Here is a 17,917-nt window from a genome sequence, read left to right as displayed (position 1 = left end):
GAGAGGGACTGGATCAGCACCGGGACACCTGGGCCCGTCCGGCTTTGGAGGGGGGAGAGGGGCTGGATCAGCACCAGGACACTTGGGCCCGTCCGGCTTTGGAGGGGGGAGAGGGGCTGGATCAGCACCAGGACACCCGGGCCTGTCCGGCTTTGGAGGGGGGAGAGGGGCTGGATCAGCACCAGGACACTTGGGCCCTTCCCAGCTTTTTGGGGAGAGAGGGACTGGATCAGCACCGGGACACCCGGGCCCGTACGGGTTTGGAGGGGGGAGAGGGCCTGGATCAGCACCAGGACACTTGGGCCCTTCCCAGCTTGGGGGGGGCAGAGGGGGGTGCCTCCCACGGAGCTGCCCGTAGCCCCTGTGGTGCTGACACCTTCCCCTCGCACTGACCACAGCAGCACAGCGGAGGAGGTGATGCGTGAGAGGCGCCGCAGCGGTGCCCTGCCAGGGCTCGGCCCCCCGGCACGGACGGACGTCTCCGGCGGACGGCTGCAACGCTCTCCGCCGGCTCCCTGAGCCTCTGGCACCCGGGTCAGCCGCTGTCRCTGTCGTTGGAAATGACCGTCCCTCTGCTCTTGGCATCCAGCCAGAGCTGATAACTCCGTGGCACCATGGCCTTCTACAGCTGCAGCATGCTGTGTGCAATAGCTAGGTCAAGGTAAGGTATAGAATGCGTATTTTTTTACATATACTTCATACTTGAGCATTCCTTCCTGTTAGTTTTCATACTGAATTGTTATTAAATTATTAATTAAGCTAGGGATGGTCACTCATGCATATGGAAATGAGGAGGCTCTCCTGCTTCGTAACACTCTATGTTAAGGGTGACTGGTGCTGTTCTGGTGTTTGATAGTGTACAGTTCAGGGCAAAAACAATGCTTTAAACTAAAGTTGACATGGCCCAAACTTCCACAAGAGACTAACTGGCCAAGTACTAGTAGTGTTAAGTYTGATTTATGTAAAACACAAGGGTTTTCTGCAATGACTGTAATCTATATTAGTCTGAGGTCTTTTCATCCTGTCCTTACACAAATAAGAGCTCCAATTATCTAACCACATGTCTCTCTCCAGTGTTCAGCCTGTCCAGCTGACAGCATGTTGCTGACAGGGGAAGTATGAGAGAGAGCAAATGCAGAGTATCAGTTTCAAAACACATGGGAAAAAATAATGTTTTGCTTTTTCTTAGTTTGCAACTGGTAAATTTTAGCCAATGCAATTGCTGGAAGGGCTTTCTAGAAGAGATCTGTAGTCTTCACTTACTCTTCTCAGAGAAAAGTTAGTAACATGAAACAAATTCTCAGTATTTTATCTTTTGGTGAAGGATCAGAACCTCAGATACTGAGAGAGTCGCAAGAGTAATTCCACAAGATTAATCTGGCACTGAGAGCATTAATTTATATGTAAAGTTTAGTTAACTCAGACACAATATAGTGTCACTTGCTTAAATACTCTTCCATTTTCAGAAGCTCCCATCTCCTTGTGCACTYCAGTTCTCCGTATTCTCCTGCAGTTGCTTTTGTCCAACTAGTGGATTCTCATTTAAATGGGACTTGCGTAAGACACTCCAAAACCCAGCAGATATTGCACCACGCACAGCTGGGCACTGGCCTACCTCATTCAGGAACTAAAGTTGTGCGAACATTTCACACATCCACTTACTTGCATCAGGAGCTTCAAGATAAACCTCCGCCCAGCCGAAGTACTGTAAACCAGGGCACTGAGCCTCTTAAAACTCCAACAAAACAAGGAACAGAGACTGCTGTGGGAAAAAAGTCGTTACGCCAAAAAATTGTGGATGAATTGAAACATTACTACAATGGATTCCACTTGCTTTGGATCGACACTAAGGTTGCTGCCAGGATGCTGTGGAGGCTGTTACATGGTCAGGTTCTCACTAGGAGAGAGAGACGAAGGGTACGTGCCAGACACCTTGCTAAAATGCATTTAGCAGCTTATTGTAACCTCTCATTTTCCAAGTTTCTTTAGAACAAATTTTTTGCAGAGTTGAAAAATAATCCATGCTGTGCTCTTCTTTGTACAGTTGCTCAGAACTTGTGCAGATCTCTTCCGGCTGGTTCCTTTCCTGGTATTTGTCATTGTGCCCTTCATGGAATTTCTGTTACCTGTATTCTTGAAAATCTTCCCTGAAATGCTGCCCTCAACGTTTGAGACAGAGTCAAAAAAGGTTTGTGTCCTTTTTGAAGATATTTTGTACTCCATTGCATTGAGCCACAGACATTTAGCCACTAGCAGAGAAGGATAGTATCTAACCAAAATAATTCTGAGCTCTGTGAGTTTAAGACAATTACTATATTGTTCAAGCCACAAATCAAACATTTTGAAACATTAAAGTGTAGGCATGTATGCACATGTCTTGTTGGTAGAATTAGCCTGGTACCTGAGAATAACAAAGATATGTATTTTTACTACTCAGACCTAAAAAAAAATATCAAGAGTAGTTTGATGATGGTAGTGGTGAACAATTTGATTTTCTAAATGAATCAAAACCTGTTGAATTTAGTACCGAAGTCTCGCTCTTTCCCAGAGTCCTGCTCACTCTCACTTTTCAAGTGGAATTTCTAATTGTATCTTGTTTCCAAAATGAAGGAAGAAAAGCAAAAAAAGAGATTAAATGCGAAGCTGGAGTTAGCAAAGTTCCTGCAGGAGACCATTGCAGAGATGGCCAAAAGGAACAAAGCAGATACAGGAGAAGGAAAACAATTCTCTTCCTATGTGCACCAGGTAAAATGGGCTGTGCTGGGGATAACAGCAGTCTAAGTGTATTGAGAGTGACAGCAGTGATATGTACCRGTTTAAATGCTCTTGTTTTGGGCAGAGAATGTAGGATTTGTGTGAGGACTAGAGAAAGTTTTGACAGCACAGAGCTGTGCTGTCAGATATTTGTAATTGATCAGTTGTATACTCTCTTGCAGCTAATAGCTTAGTGAAACTAGCTTTTGATCCAGTCTGTTGGAGCTAATTATTCAGACAAGCATTTTCATTCTGGAACAACAGTTAAAGTTTTACCCTGTGAAATCCTTTGAGTGGCTACTCAAAGGCACCTTTTTACATTAGGCTTTTAACTATATCATTCTTTGTCTCCAGCAAGAGACAGGAGTGCCAGTGTGAGAAATGGGAAGGGGTTCCTTTAGAGGGGGGAAGAGAGTTTGGAAACCATGATCCTGTTTTTGTTTGAATGGCTTTTGGCTGTAGTGCCTTTGGTTTGTTGTTCAGATTCGTCACACTGGTCACCAGCCCAGTACTCAAGAGATCGTGCGCTTCTCCAAGCTCTTTGAGGATGAACTGACCCTGGAACACCTGGAACGGCCACAGTTGGTAGCTCTATGCAAATTGCTTGAGCTACAGCCCATCGGCACCAACAATCTGCTTCGCTTTCAACTTCTTTTGAGACTCAGGACTATCAAGACAGATGACGAGGTAAGTTTAAAATAGCATAGAGACTGCTCAGATGGAATACACACTTCTTGGCTGTCTGAAGTTCTGCCCTCTGAACCGCAGATTAGCCATCTTATGTAAGACGTGTCACTGCCCACACTCCATCCTGGGATGTGTGAAGTTTAATATACCCTTATGCTTTTATTCTGGAGTCATGCTGATTTGTAAAGTAAGATTCTAATTCTGTAATAAGTACTGTGGGGGAGGGGGAACCACAGGTTCTAACCAACTGAGCTCAATGTGAATTTATRTAGTAGCTTATGAAGTGGCCTTCTCCAGGCTGAACAAACCCAGCTAAGAGGCAGTCTGCTTGCTTCTKTCAGCTAAGGGGATTTATTGACAAAGGGGAGCCAGACTTTGAGATACATAGCAAAAAGATGATAGGAAATGGTCGTAAGTTGCAGCAAGGAAAATTCCAACTTGATAGTGAGGAAAACAAATTGATGTGGTGAACTGAAAAAACAGAAAAGAAAAAAAGGAACAGGTTGCCCAGAGGAATCCCCATTCTTGAGGGAGAATCAAAACACACATGGAAAAGACTGAGTGGTATGAAGCAAGTTTGAAGCTAACTTTACTTTGAATGAGAAGCTGGACTGGGGACCTCTAGAAGTCCCCTCCAGCCTACGTTCTGTGACTTTGTAGAAATTTTGATTTGAAACGGTGTTAAAACTCTTACTAGAATGTGGAAGAAAGACTAAAGAACTACTTACTAGTRAGATGTGGCCAGTTCTGAAAGGCATATGCAACTGCAGGTTCAACTTTAAAGTGTGCAGTCTTGACAGTAATCAGGATTACCCACCTGCAGGCAAATTCAAACCTGCAGGATTACATGGAAAAGTAAAAACATTCTCATTAGTACTTCAGAAGTCAAGGCCAAAGTTTTTCCACCTTCTGTAGCTGAAGATTGACAACTTTCAATGAGAGAATAAATTATCCACAAGAGTCAGTTCTGTCTTGTCTTTTTGTATTACTGTCACTTTACGCACATTTATCTAAGCAGATAGTTCTTTGGCCTCAAGCTTTTCAAGTACATCAGGGTTTTAGCTTATTGTACGCCAAGACAGGAACRTTCCTTTTCATTTCAGATGATTGCCAAGGAAGGAGTTAATGGCTTGAGTGTGTCAGAACTTCAGAGTGCATGCAGAGCTAGAGGAATGCGATCGTTGGGTCTCTCAGCAGAACAGCTGAAGGAACAGCTCGGACAGGCAAGTAGAATCTGGTCTGGTCTACTCTTGCTTGGCAAGGTTTCTTCTAGGACAGAATAGCGTGCAGTGTTCAGATAAAACGGGCACAGGTCTCACTGAGAATTCCTGCAAGTGTTTTTAGACTGATCCTTACCTGCATAGCTGAGCTTTAAAACATGAAATACCCAGATTATGGCATAGACTAAAGAAAAAAACAAAAAGCATCAAGGCCTAGTAAAAACAGAATGAGGGAGCAAAGATKTTTTAAGCTTCTAAAAGAGCAAAGACTTGTAATAGAGCCAACACTGGTCTTTTATAAGCATTCAAATTATGGATACTGATGTAGGTGCTATATTTTGGGTAATCTATTGAGAATTCAAAGAATAGCTTTCATTGTTGGCTGTTCGTAAGTAGTGATGTTGGTACCTCACCAGTGGCTCTAACTCTGGAAGTTTCCTCTATGTTATCTGTTCCATACAGTGTTCTTAGCTCTTCTAAACTATTTCTTCTCATTGTGGGAACTTAAAACTGTATTAGCCAAATCCAAAGTAGCTTTAAGATATTTAAGGACAAGAAGTGCAATATACATGAGTACAAAGTTTATATGTATGTCTTAGAGCCAATATAAAGTAACTTTTCCTTCTTTTTTCTTCTAATAGTGGCTAGATCTACATTTAAAAGAGAATGTTCCACCTTCTCTACTCCTGCTTTCCCGTGCCTTGTACTTGATAGATATAAAGCCACAATCTGTTCAGGTACCACAAAATAAGGTGAGTTGTTTGAATAAAGCTTTCAAGTTAATAGTTTAGACRTTTATACATTATAAACAATGAAGTACTGAGATACATGAAACTTCTTTGATCCTCAAAGTGGAGAAAGTCAACTGTCTGAGTTATATGTTCTTCCTTAGGTAGATGAAACTACTGAAGARGTCATGTCACCTCTTCCTGACGATCAAGAGACTTTAGTGGATTCTGCCCCCATTGTACAGGGAAGAAAGGTTAGAAGATAACAGTCTACAAGTAGAAAAATGAATGTATAGTACTGTGACCTTTGGGAAGAGCAAACCTTTCTGAAGCTGGGGTGGGGGAGCAATGTGACACCATTGCACAGAGCACAGACAGTTTATATTCTCGCACTGTGTGCATGTTTTTGCCCCTGAGAGCCTCACAGTGACTGTCTTAACAAGGTAACAATCAATGAAAAGGTAAAGAGGTCTGCTGTGGCATGTCTGGTCCTACTGCTGGAAACAGCTCGTTATTCAATGCCACATTCCTGGCTTTCAGCAGAACACTCACAAGCTTTTAAGTTGCTTTATTCATATAAAGCGAATAAAGTCATCTTCAATCCAGGTACATTTAGCTAACAGAAACTGGTTAAAGGTGACTTGTTTTCAGCTCTCCTAGTGAACTTGGGCTTTTTTGTCCACAGCAAAAAGAGCCAAAATACCTAGATAAAGAAAGCCCAAGCTTTTGGTTCTGAATATAGAAGAACTCATTAGTCCAAACTGATAGAAGGGGAATATTGTGTCAGCTGTAAGGAGGATTTCCAAATAGCTCTGTTGAGTAATCTAGGAGAGATGATGGAAATGCTAGCATATAGCTTTCAAAAACATGCCTTGCAGGGAACTGCCTTATTCAGATAGGGGAAGGGACTGCACAGGGTCTAGCTACAGCTTTGTTTTCTGATAGGGTTCTGTGAGTTAAAACTCCTTTTTCCTTAAAGAATGAAGAATTCATATCTCAGTCATCAGCGAAACTGCCAGTCTCAGAAGTATCACTTAAGCCATCAACACAAGAGGTAAGATTTTAAAAATTATTTGGCTGTTCTAAAGGAGATCTTTCTTCACACAGCTTGTAGTCAAGCTGCAGAACTCTATTCTACAAGATTTTGTGGGTATTTAGTTCAGGGAGTGACTGGAGAAATTTATGGAAGAGAACCACATCGAGGTTTGTTAAATACAAAAGATACCACATATGGCTGAGGAAGACTCCAATCAAATTGGGGTAGGTAGGGGAACATTCTGGGGAATTATCAGTGTGTTCTGTTCATGTTCATACTCCTGCCTAAGCATCTGCTTTTAACCACTGGAATAGACCAGCCTTCAGTCAGAACCAGGATTGTTCTGCATCTTTAAAGACATTTCTACAGTGAATGCCTTTTTTTCTGTACTGTTTTCTTTCTTCAAATATTTGATTTAAATTTAGCTGCTTACACATGGATCGAGGATGCCTGCTTTAGACAATTGGGAGAACGCTTTTACCCTGAGGAGCTTTGGTCTCAGTCAACTGTTACTCTCTAGAACAGCTTCCCATATTAAGTGGAAGATCCTTGCTTCAGAAAGTTTCAGATTTTGAAAAGCATTTATATTGGTACTGCCTAAAGTCTGCGGCTTTCTTTTACATTTAGACTAAAATGGAAGCATCTCAGAGCAGCAAGGCCAGTGCCAATGGAGTTTAGCCTGAAGCCAGCACGAACTGTCCAACATGAAGAGAAAAGCTTTCATCTCTCCACCTCCTTGAACTAGAAGAGCAGTTTTCCAGGAGGCTGCTTTACACACAAAGGTGTCAGTAGCCCTAAGGGGCCTCTCAGTCTATTCCAGGCTTATTAGCAGCTAGGCCATGCTACAGCTGTCTAGATGGAGCCAACTTCTCATTTGTACTGCATCCTTTACACACACCATTTTAACTTATGTTGTAAATATGTAAATATTTATGTTGTTGTCTGTGCTGTTTCTTACTGAACAGGTGTACATGCTTGTAAACTTTAGGTAAGACAGCTTTTCATTTTCATGAAGGCCTGAGCACAGGGTGAGCTAGGCAGGAGCTGCAGGAAAGCCCATTCTGCAGTTTGAAATCCTGTTCAAGAGCTTAGCCCTACAGCCAGGGCTTGCAGCTTTCCCTGCTGCTGCAGCTTTACAGGCCTTGATCCTGGTTTGCATGGTTCAGCCTATAATTAGTGCACAAAATGACCACGTAGCTATTGCATTTAACGGTCATATTTGTACAGAAGAGATTAGCCACTGCGAAGGAGAGGAGGACCAGTGCTCTACTCATGGGTGTGTTTGAACTGTTCAGAAAGACTTTACTGTTCTCCTCTGGCCTACCGTGCTTTAAGAGGACAGCTTCCACTCCATGAGCACCCACACCCATCAGTAGCTGCTGCAGCAGGGGACCTGCCCAGGTGCCAAACACTGTTGCAGCAGAAGACAGACTTGCATTTTTCAGGATCTTGCTGGCTCACATGCTGGGGGCAGCAATCTGGAGGTGCACACACATTTCTCGAGTCTGAAGTAAGACTTGGTTAAACCTTATCAGGCTCAGAACTATGCAGCAGCAAGTGCTCTCAGACTTAACACATTACAAGTAATTCTTCATACACTCCAGTGTTGACTGTTTTCTTGGTAGATTGTATATGAAAAGCTGTTTTTAGAATTTGTTAATTTTTGGACTTTGGCCTATTTAAATGTTCAAAAATTATTCACTTTATGGACATTAAAAATGATATTTATATTTACTGTAAAATTAAAGTTAAACTTGGTGCTAAGTAGAATGAAACATCTCTTTTAGAGGTCAGATGGCCTTTAGAACAATCCAACCCTAAAAAGCCAGTCAGGTGTTATCAGCACTTTAAAATATGTTACTTACTAGCAACRCAGAAGCAGCTTGCAGAAGACAGCATTGTACTGTGCTTTTTGATTAGTATGCTTCTATATCTGCATCTCTGTCTTGTTAGTACAAGCAGTATGCGAAGGTRAATATCTGTATTTTTTTTAACTGGTGGTTAGTAAACTAGAGCAATGTTGTTCCAATAAATGCCCCATTGCTCAAGTGTCACTCCTGCTTCAGTTTAGCACGGGTGAGGTGTTGCTAGTAGGCATTACTTTGCTGAGGCAGATAGAATAGCCTTTGGCTACCTGTCTATTCAGCAGAAAGCTTTATCTCCTTGATGACACTGACGGTTGCTATCATTTGAACAGAACTGACTTGTCTGCAGAGCCTGCTTCTTCTAGAAAAGCCTTTTCCCAAAGAGCTGAGGACAGGCTTCATTCAGTACAAGATTTCACTGTGTTGAACGCTGAGGTCAGTAATGTAGAAGTAAAAGAATGCAAGTGATTTCTGTATTACAGCTGGAACATGCAAATGGTTAGATGTAATTCCTGAATTCAGGACAAGTAAGAAGAGCTATGCTTTTACAGACAGGAGGAAACTTAATCTATTTGRTAATGTAAGCTCAGTGCAATGTTGCAAAGGGTTTCTTAAAGTGCAAGATGAGAGAAAACTGTGAAATGAGCTCAAATAAGTTATTGCTGTAGATACTGAGATAACTCCACTCAGGCAGTTCAGTCAYAGAACTTCATTATCTTAAGTCACTATTACTTAGAAGCTGCTGTGTCAGTTCAGAAGCCAGAGTAATTGACTTATATGAGTGTTCCCTGGGAGTTAAGGATGTAGTCAGAGAAGTAGAAAAGCAGGTACAGTTACCAGAGAGTCACTGCCACACAGCCAAGGTTTCAGATCTCAGATTTGTTTGCAAATAGTGTTACATAATTGCAGCTCAAGAGCGATCTCCATATGATGTGTAGTTTAGCTAATACTAATCCAATTGGAGAGAACTGATTCCTGTCCCGTGGTAGCAGGTACATGCAAAAATTCCATTACTATTGATGATTTTTTTCCCCAGCTCTGCTACACTACCTCAAGCTCCCATTCTTTGCCAACAGTCAATACTTTACATTACTATTATCAAGGGACTTTTTTTTCTTGCACAATGAAAAGGGACCATGTAGTAACTGGGCAATGCATCAGTCACACAAATAAGTCTCAGCCAATGTTTTCTCTATGCTGGAAATGACTGATGATATCTAATCAAATGCAAGGCTGTGCCTGGCTCCTCTACCAGGCTGTGAGAACTGCCCTCTCTGGCAGTTTTACATCAAGTAATTGGTGACCCATTACTTTTCAACTCAACAATAAGTCTTTGAACAGGATGTGTTGCAAGGCCGTAATAGTGTGTTTCCTTGTTTCTACAGAGCGGAGTGGTAAATTCAGGCAGTAAACAATGAATTGTGGTTGTGCTCTAGTCAAACTGTAGTGACACAGTATCCCATAATACTGAAGATTGGTAAGAAACAGTTAAGGTGTATGGGAAGAGCTGTTTCTCCTTAGAGTTCCCTCGTACCAGAAGAGCACTGCTTAGCCATTCATCCCTGACATAACTAAAAGGAAGTAGCAGATCCTCTCTCCCTGCCTGCATCTGCAGGAAACATAGCTGCAAAAATGCAACTGTTCACAAGTACAAAGACTGTACCAGATGTCTTTGTGCAAGAACATGAATGAGAAAGGCTATACCTGTAGCGTCCAGCAGTTTACTTCACTGGCTTTGCTTTGGTCAAAGCCTCATATGGCTGCATGCTGCAAATACACAGTATATTTACTAAAGAATGAGTCTGATTCTTGGGCTTATTGCATCATGGGATTGGCCTGTCCCATGAACAARCTCTGACCTAAGCAGGATGCAGAAGTAGAGAAAGCCATGTCCATGCAATGTCTGGGTAGCCAGTGCCACTTCCCACCAGCAGATAGCAGCAACATTCAATTTTTGTATGGAAGTGCCCCCAAGCAGGTTGCTGCAAGTTACTGACTTGTTCAGGAGCATCTCAGATTTAATCCTAAGCACAGTACTTAACTACTTCCATCCTTGTAGCTGATGTATCCTGACCTTCAATGCCTCAGGTACTCTGTAGCACAGGGCAGGGCTGTGAACTCATCACTGGAGATGGAGAGCTACGATTTCGCAGGACTAGACCCAGGGAGCTAGTTCCAAATGTTAGGCTTCAAAAGCCTTTAAAAACAGATGCAGAGACCTTACACATCCTAGGTTTGCATAATATTTATGAAGCCCTTTTTATTTAAGCCAGGATCTTATCTCCAGATGTAAGTGACATTCAGCAAGCAGCATTAAAGGGACTCTTGTAAAAACAGGTCATATTGGTGATTGCATTSAGATCTCATTTGCTGTTTCTGCTGCTCCCCAGTTTCTGTGGCTACCTGAGCCAGCTTGGAAGGAAGACAGCCATGTGCATAGCACTATCCTCCAGTTCACACACACACAATCAACAGCCCTGCTGGGTTCAAGCTTCAGCTCCCCAAGCAACACATAAAAGCCACATATACAAAGCACATTGCTAGCYCTTTCTCATTTTAAGGAGCTGGCTGCAACCCTACAACAACAGAACAGCACATAGAGAGTCTGGCCCTTGCACGCAACCCTACAATAACAAGCCAATGTCTATGTCAGGGAAGACAAAGTTTGACTGAGAAATTGTTTGATTTCCAGGGGCAATTAAGAGTCACTAGAGGAAACATTACCCAGAAATGCCCTCTTGACAGAGCCCTTCTGAAGGCAGCCATCATGGTTAAATAATTTCAGATTCACAGAATAAGCCATTCATTAGCGCGGAGTGTAATGAAGTGTTTTCAGCACTAACAGGACTTCAAAGTGTTCTGTTTTCTCCATGCCTGCAGTAACAGCTGAGCTTCAAAGCTCAGACCCTGCTGTTGTGTCCAGACCAGCTCAAGCCAATAGCAGCAAATGAAGTTACTTGAACTTGCGAACTACATGGCTGGCCCCTTGTGAGTTCACATTTTGCAGTCCTGCCCAAGTGCTGTGCAGCTGAGCTTTCTGCAGGCAGAGCGGCAYTTTGCAGACGCCAGGATAGTGCTGCCTGAGAGCCAGTCTCCCCTAAACCACATCTGCCTCTTCCAAAAGATGAAGGGGAGAGAAAGCAGCAGGAAGATCCCAACTCAGCACCAGTGGAGCATATGTTAGTTCAAAATAGGATTGCCCTAGGTTTCCATGCATGTGTGCATAAACACAGCAGCTGCTCTGCACAGTAGGACAGCTGTAACACACGAGAGGCTCTCTAGCTTGCACAGGCACCAGCAGGTTCCCCTGCACAGTGCAGCTCATGAGTGCAGGAGCCATGCCCTGCTCCCAGCTTCCCAAACAAACCCCCGCACAAGTAACAGCAGCACAAAAACAYTATTCCACTGCTCTTCTTTTTATTGCTCACCAGGCCTTACTTTGTGTCAACCTTTAAACTCTCTGCTACTGTGTTTGTAGACTATTTAAAAAACCTGTCTGATGTAACAAGTAAGACCAGAGGGTATCCTTTGAGCAGAAGAAATAGGCTCATCTCTTTCCTCTGCCTTAAAACTGCATCTCATGCAGATCAATATTTTAGACATGTAAACAGCTGAACAGGACCAGGCTGTCAGTTGTTTAGGAGACAGGGTCTGAAACACTAAACTTTGAATCAGTAGTAGTGCTCTGCTTAGATCTAGGTAATTCTGACCCCYGCTTGCTTTCTAAGCCACAGGAGAGATTACAGGGAAAGGTAATTCGCTGTTTCATTGCAGCAGTGTCATGGACAAGTATGGCTGTGTGCCTGGGCAGTGCTAGCTATGCAGCTCTCCTGATAAGAGCATAAAGGAAAGATTTTGGTGTCCTTGCTTTTGGAACTGTAGAATCAACATTTTCATGTTTTCCAGCCTACCCACAAAGAGACAGGAGTTACTTAAGGAGAGTTATCTGARGTGCCTGTGAATCACCTGACTCTGAGGACGAGGGCTTTAAGTAGAAACACACATTYACAGTGTTCTGGTAAGACAAGGGGCAAGTACTGAGTTTCTCAACAGACAAGGAGAGTTAATAGCAGCACCAGTTAACAAGTAACTTTTTCAAAGAAATCTCCACTTACAGCAGCTCAGCTGTTTAGGCAGATGCAGAAGTTACCAGCCAAAAGGAAAAAGCAGTTTTAAGACTACTTAACAACCTCAAATATAAAARGACAAACCATACAGAATAAGGGAAAGAAAATAATAATAATAATAATAAACAATACCACTCAGCTCATCAGCTGRTATCCTGAGGTACCTGAGCTGAGCTGATGGACTGGCTTGTTGGGCCCTTGTTTCTAGAGCTAATCTACTAGTTAAAAGCAATTATGCAAAAGCTTTTTTTCTACCTTCTCAGCTTTAAAGACCTTTCTACCCCAGACCTGAAAGCCAAGGGAAGCTGTTTTCACATGTCRTGATATAAGTGGGAGATGGGAATCAGCAGGAGAAGAATTATCTCAGCCAGTTAGTGTTTCTGCTGGAGAGGGGCAAAGCCCTGTGTGGTTTTCCCAGGGCTGCACTGACCCTGCTAGGCTTGTGGGAACGGGATGTCCCCCAGATCCTGGCACTCTGCAGCACCCTCATGGCAGAGGCAGCGTAGCAAGGGGGGAATTCCTTCAGCTACTGGGACTCACTGCTGCTCTGAGTGTTGTCGGGGCCCTGCCAAGGGACAAGCATGACGTTATTCTGGCAGCCTGCAAAGTTTTTAGGGCACTGAAGATGTTGGARTTGAATTTCAAATTGTTAGGTGCTTTCCGGTTTTTTTGCAAGGAGTGGGCAGAAAATTACTGAGATAATACCCTTAATTTCCTGCAAAAGGATAATGTTCCCTTGAAAGACTACTCTGATACTCTTTAAATACATCTTAAGAGAACATCTTATACCACATAATACAGGGTAATGAGAGAAGTCAGGTTCTCCAGTCTGGTGCTCAAGTCCTGTGTCTGTTCCAGCTTCTGAACCCTACTGAACTCTCCCTAGCAGTGGGTAGCAATTGGCTAGSAAAGTTTAAGGTAAAACAAGCAGATAATAGCTCCTTCAGTACTTGCTTTTTKGGGGGTTGATCAGCTCAGGCAAGAGCAGCAGATCTGCTCAAATGGTCCAGCTGACAGGGACCATCCTGTGTTGTTCAGTGGATGTGTTCTGGCCAGGGCAACAGGTCCATCTGTTCGGGTCAGATGTCTACCCAGTTCTGCAGCCTTGCTTGAAACTCACCCACCACATCCGTGCGAGGGCCCAGCAGAACGTATTTCCCCTGGGTAGCCTCTAGAGCTAGAAGATTTTCTCTTCCCCACCACCACATTGCCTGGGAACATGCTTCAGGCAGACTAGGATGTCTCCAGTGCTGCTCAGCTCCRCGGTCTCAACAGCTTCGCTGGGGGCTGTCACGAGAGCTGCGAGTGACCTGGTCCATGTGCAGGGGCCTGTGGCTGCAGGACACCTGCCCTAGGTGATTCTTCTAGCTGTATGTGCCTAGCTAGAGTAGCTGTGGTGCTGGGACCTGCAAATTCCAGATTAGTGTTCTGGCATCAGATTGCCCAAAGCGAGTGAAAGAACCACACAACGTCACGGTCTCCCTTCTGCCACAGTGGGAGCACAGTGGGGACCCGTTCTCCGCTGGTTTTGCAGGCATTACAGTGATTAGCAATAATTAACATGGGAAGCAGCGGTTGGTCTCGCAGGGGAGGTTAATTGTGCTCGGGGCGTTATGCAACCACTGCGGATCTCCTCGGGGGCTCAGCCGAGAGGCGCTCGCGTGGCTGCTTGCAGGCTGGATGCAGGCAGCCTCCTCCGCGCGCTCCCCGGGGAGCAGAGCACCCTCGGAGCCCGCTTCCCGTGCGTGCCCCATCCGCGGGGCCCACCAGGACTGCATCATCGGCGCTCAGCCGGGCGTCCGGCGCATCCCGCTCCCCTGGCTCCTCTCTGCCTCGGAAAGCCATGCCAGTGGGCACGCAAGGGGTGACTTCTCATTTGCTTTCCTGCTGTTCTTTTAATTCAGAAAGATCTGGAAACAAGGCTTGATCTCCCCTGGTTTTGCAGTGATATTACCTGCCAGCTCTGAGTTTTGGCTTAAAACTAGCACCGAATTGCTAATAAAAAATCCCCTTCTCCTAGAAGTGAGCTGAGCACCGGAGTTCAGCAGAGCTGAACAGAACCTAAGCACAGTCTTGGGGCACATGCCTGTGAACAAACTCATTTTCAGACCGAAAGTCCCTCCCCCTCTCAGCTGCTTCTCCKCGGTTCTCGCGGTGCCGTTGTCTCTCTCGTTTGTTAGCTACCACGGAGTTTTCCAGAGAAGACAAAACTCCATCTCCTAACCTAACCCAGYGTGCCCCCCATTTTAGAGACAAGTCCCTCCCCAGGTTTGTGTACGTGCTGTACAGCAGCAGGGAGGAGCTCCGTGCCAGGCTTTCCCTCTGTGCCAGGCACCCAGGAGCAGGGCTGCATACGCCTGCGCCCGGCCGTGCTGGGGCAGCAGGGAGGCCCCGTCTGCCTGGTTCACTCCAGCCTTCCCAAGGGGATGCATCGGCTCCGCCGCGCCCTGGGGCGATGCACCTGTGTGGCTGGTTCGGCTCTGGCGTTCCCAGGGGGATGCACCTGCATGCCTGGTTTGGGACGGGTGTTCCCGGAGGGATGCRCTCGTGTGCCTGGCTTGGCACCAGCGTGCCTGGGACCAGACCCCCCGCGCCTCRGGCGCCCCATGAACCAGCGCAGCTTCGTGGGCTCTGCTCCCTAGACAGGCACGAGGAAGGTGAAAGTCAGCGTTTTCGCTACATGACGACCGAGAGGGAGCGAAGGAAACTAACTGAGCAGAGCCCATAAATTACTGAATTCTGTTCTGCAACATCGGGCAAATTAAACCTTGCAGAGATCCAGGCCAGTGTGTGCTTTGGCTTGGGGAGAGCTTTTCCAGCYGTGCTGGTGCCAAACACCTTTCAGCCCTCCCCGCGGCTCCCGCTCCGTGCAGGGTTTATCCGTCCCCCGGGCGTCCCCGGCGCTGTCGCTGCTCCCCGGGCAGGCGAGAGGAGCCGCAGCCAAGCGGGGTCGGTGCGACGCTCCCGGCCGGCCGGGGAAGTCGAGCTGCAGCCGGCCGGCCCAGCTGGCTTTTATGTGCTGGGGGGAGGCACTTGAACACGGTGCTGACCTGCTTTGCGGGGAGGAGGAGGAGGCGGCGAGGGGGAAACAGAGGGAGCGCATTAAATTCCAGGCACTGTGCTCAGCTCCCGCCCCCTTCCCTGGGACCTACGGATGGGGCACGAGGCCTTTTACAACCAGAGCTAGGAAAGAGGGGAATATTGCAGAGTCGGGACTCGGTAAAATGTCTCTTTGGGTGTTAGCCCCGAGCTGGACTCGGCTCTGCTCTGCGTGCGGGGAGCGGGCTGAACTCGGCTCCGGCCCTGGCTGCCCGCGTTGCGGAGGAGCAGGACGGCGGGAGCGCGGCTGGGGACCCGCGGGAGGACCCCCCAAACCTCCTCCCTTCTCCCCTGGGGGGCCAACCTGTCACCGCGGGATCGGCCATCCCCGTCGGCGGCCGGCGGGAAAGGTCTCCGCCGCCCCGGCCGGCCTTTCTCCTGCGTCAGCCTCTCCCCCAGAAAGCCGCTGGTGAAAGATGCACTGCTCAGCACTTCTGCAGGAGATTAATATTCAGAGGGAAAAGCACTGATTTAGTGAGGCCCAAGCACAACAAAGGCTGAGATTTATGGCCCTCTGTATTAGAGCATTACATTCCTAGCAGGCTTTCTGTCTCTGTTATAAATTTGTAATGAAGAAGACTGAGGCTTACTCCAGCTTAAAATAATGTAGAACAAGGGCTCAAGAGCCAAACCTTGCAAGGAGGGGAACCAGGAGAGTTAGAGGGTGCCGAGCGGCAGGAATTCCCCTGGGTTTAGTGCCAGGGGTATTCCCTTCCCTCCCCGGCTTGCCCTCGTGGCGCCCGCCGCACCTCTCTCGCCTGATCCCGATCCCGATCCCGATCCGTCACAGGATCCGTCCTGAGCCCTCTGCACAGTGGCAGGGCTCTGACGGGAGTGGGAATTATCTGCAGCTGCCCCGGTTCATAAGCGATGTTTTGTTTGGATGAAATCAAGCCGATCCGTGGTGTTTGACAGTGGCTGGTGCGCGGGCTGTCAGGGGGAGTGATGCACAGCAGGAGCCTCGCGGCGCAGTGCCAGGCTCCCGCGCCAGGAGGGCCGGAGCCCACGGTGCGGCTGCGGGGCTTCGCCTCCACGGCGCGCTGGGCGCAGGATGCCGGGTCCCGCTCTGGGGTGCCGGAGCCGGCGGCGCTGGGTTCCCATGCCGGGATCCTGCGCCACTGTGCTCCCGCGCCGCCGTGCTCCTGCGCTGCCATGCTCCCGCACCCCTGTGCTCCCATGCCACCATACTCGAGTGCCACTGTGCTCCCGTGCCGCCGTGCTCCTGCACTGCCATGCTCCTGTGCCCCCGTGCTCCTGCACCCCCGTGCTCCTGCACCCCTGTGCTCCCATGCCACCATACTCAAGTGCCACCGTGCTCCCACGCCACTGTGCTCCCATGCTGCCATGCTCCTGCAGCCCTGTGCTCCCGTGCCGCCGTGCTCCTGTGCTGCCATGCTCCTGTGCTCCTGCACCCCTGTGCTCCCGTGCCGCCGTGCTCCTGTGCTGCCATGCTCCCGCGCTCCTGCAGCCCTGTGCTCCCACACCGCCGTGCTCCTGTGCTGCCATGCTCCCGCGCTCCTGCAGCCCTGTGTTCCCACACCGCTGTGCTCCCGTGCTGCCGTGCTCCTGCACCCCTGTGCTCCCATGCCACCATACTCAAGTGCCACCGTGCTCCCACGCCACTGTGCTCCCATGCTGCCATGCTCCTGCAGCCCTGTGCTCCCGTGCCGCCGTGCTCCTGTGCTGCCATGCTCCCGTGCTCCTGCAGCCCTGTGCTCCCGTGCTGCTGTGCTCCTGCAGCCCTGTGCTCCCGTGCCGCTGTGCTCCTGTGCTGCCATGCTCCCATGCTCCTGCAGCCCTGTGCTCCCACACTGCCGTGCTCCCACGCTGCTCTGCTCCCATGCTGTTGTGCTCCTGCAGCCCTGTGCTCCTGCACCACCATGCTCCCGTGCTGCTGTGCTCCTGCAGCCCTATGCTCCCGTGCCACTGTGCTCCTGTGCAGCCATGCTCCCGTGCTCCTGCAGCCCTGTGCTCCCACGCCGCTGTGCTCCCGCGCTGCCATGCTTCCGCGCTGCCGTACTCCCGCACCCCTGTGCTCCCGTGCTGGCGTGCTCCCGTGSTCCYGTGCCACTGTGCTGTGCTGCTCGCCGCTGCCAGGCCCTGCGGAGCTGGGTGGCAAGGTGAAATTGCAAAGCAGGTTTCCTGACGCCGGCAGCAGCGAGACAAAGCGCAGCTCGGCGCTGAGCAGAGCAGCCAGGCCCTGGGCTGGGGCCAGCAGATTGTCGAGGTSCTGTGCAGCTGGAGGGCTTTAAAAGGCGAGAAAGAGGAAGGCTGGGAGGGACCGAAGGTGCCGAGCGAGACAAGCACGTGGCCGCCGGCCCGGTGCCCCGGCGCCCGGTCCGGCTCCCACGCTCGCCTCCGGCTGCGCGGGGGCAGTGCCGTCCTCCCCGGAGCAGGGGCG

The 17,917-nt window shown here is 48.1% G+C and overlaps 1 protein-coding gene across 1 annotated transcript; it reads left to right on the top strand.

Moving 5' to 3' along the window:
• The first annotated feature begins 398 nt into the window (after positions 1-398).
• On the top strand, positions 399-8,479 carry LETM2 (leucine zipper and EF-hand containing transmembrane protein 2). Its single transcript, XM_085304180.1, has 10 exons — positions 399-661; positions 1,467-1,917; positions 2,045-2,188; positions 2,611-2,745; positions 3,238-3,441; positions 4,545-4,664; positions 5,303-5,413; positions 5,554-5,643; positions 6,369-6,443; positions 7,053-8,479. The coding sequence occupies exons 1-10, from the start codon at positions 615-617 to the stop codon at positions 7,101-7,103; spliced, it is 1,428 nt and encodes a 475-aa protein (XP_085160306.1). The 5' UTR covers positions 399-614; the 3' UTR covers positions 7,104-8,479.
• The last annotated feature ends 9,438 nt before the right edge of the window (positions 8,480-17,917 follow it).

This window comes from Rhea americana, unplaced genomic scaffold (genome assembly GCF_003343005.1).
Source record: "Rhea americana isolate MKP2758 unplaced genomic scaffold, rheAme1 scaffold_204, whole genome shotgun sequence".
In the NCBI taxonomy this organism is placed as follows: Eukaryota; Metazoa; Chordata; class Aves; order Rheiformes; family Rheidae; genus Rhea; species Rhea americana.
Note: the sequence above shows the minus strand (reverse complement) of the source record. Positions and strands in the feature narration are given on the sequence as shown.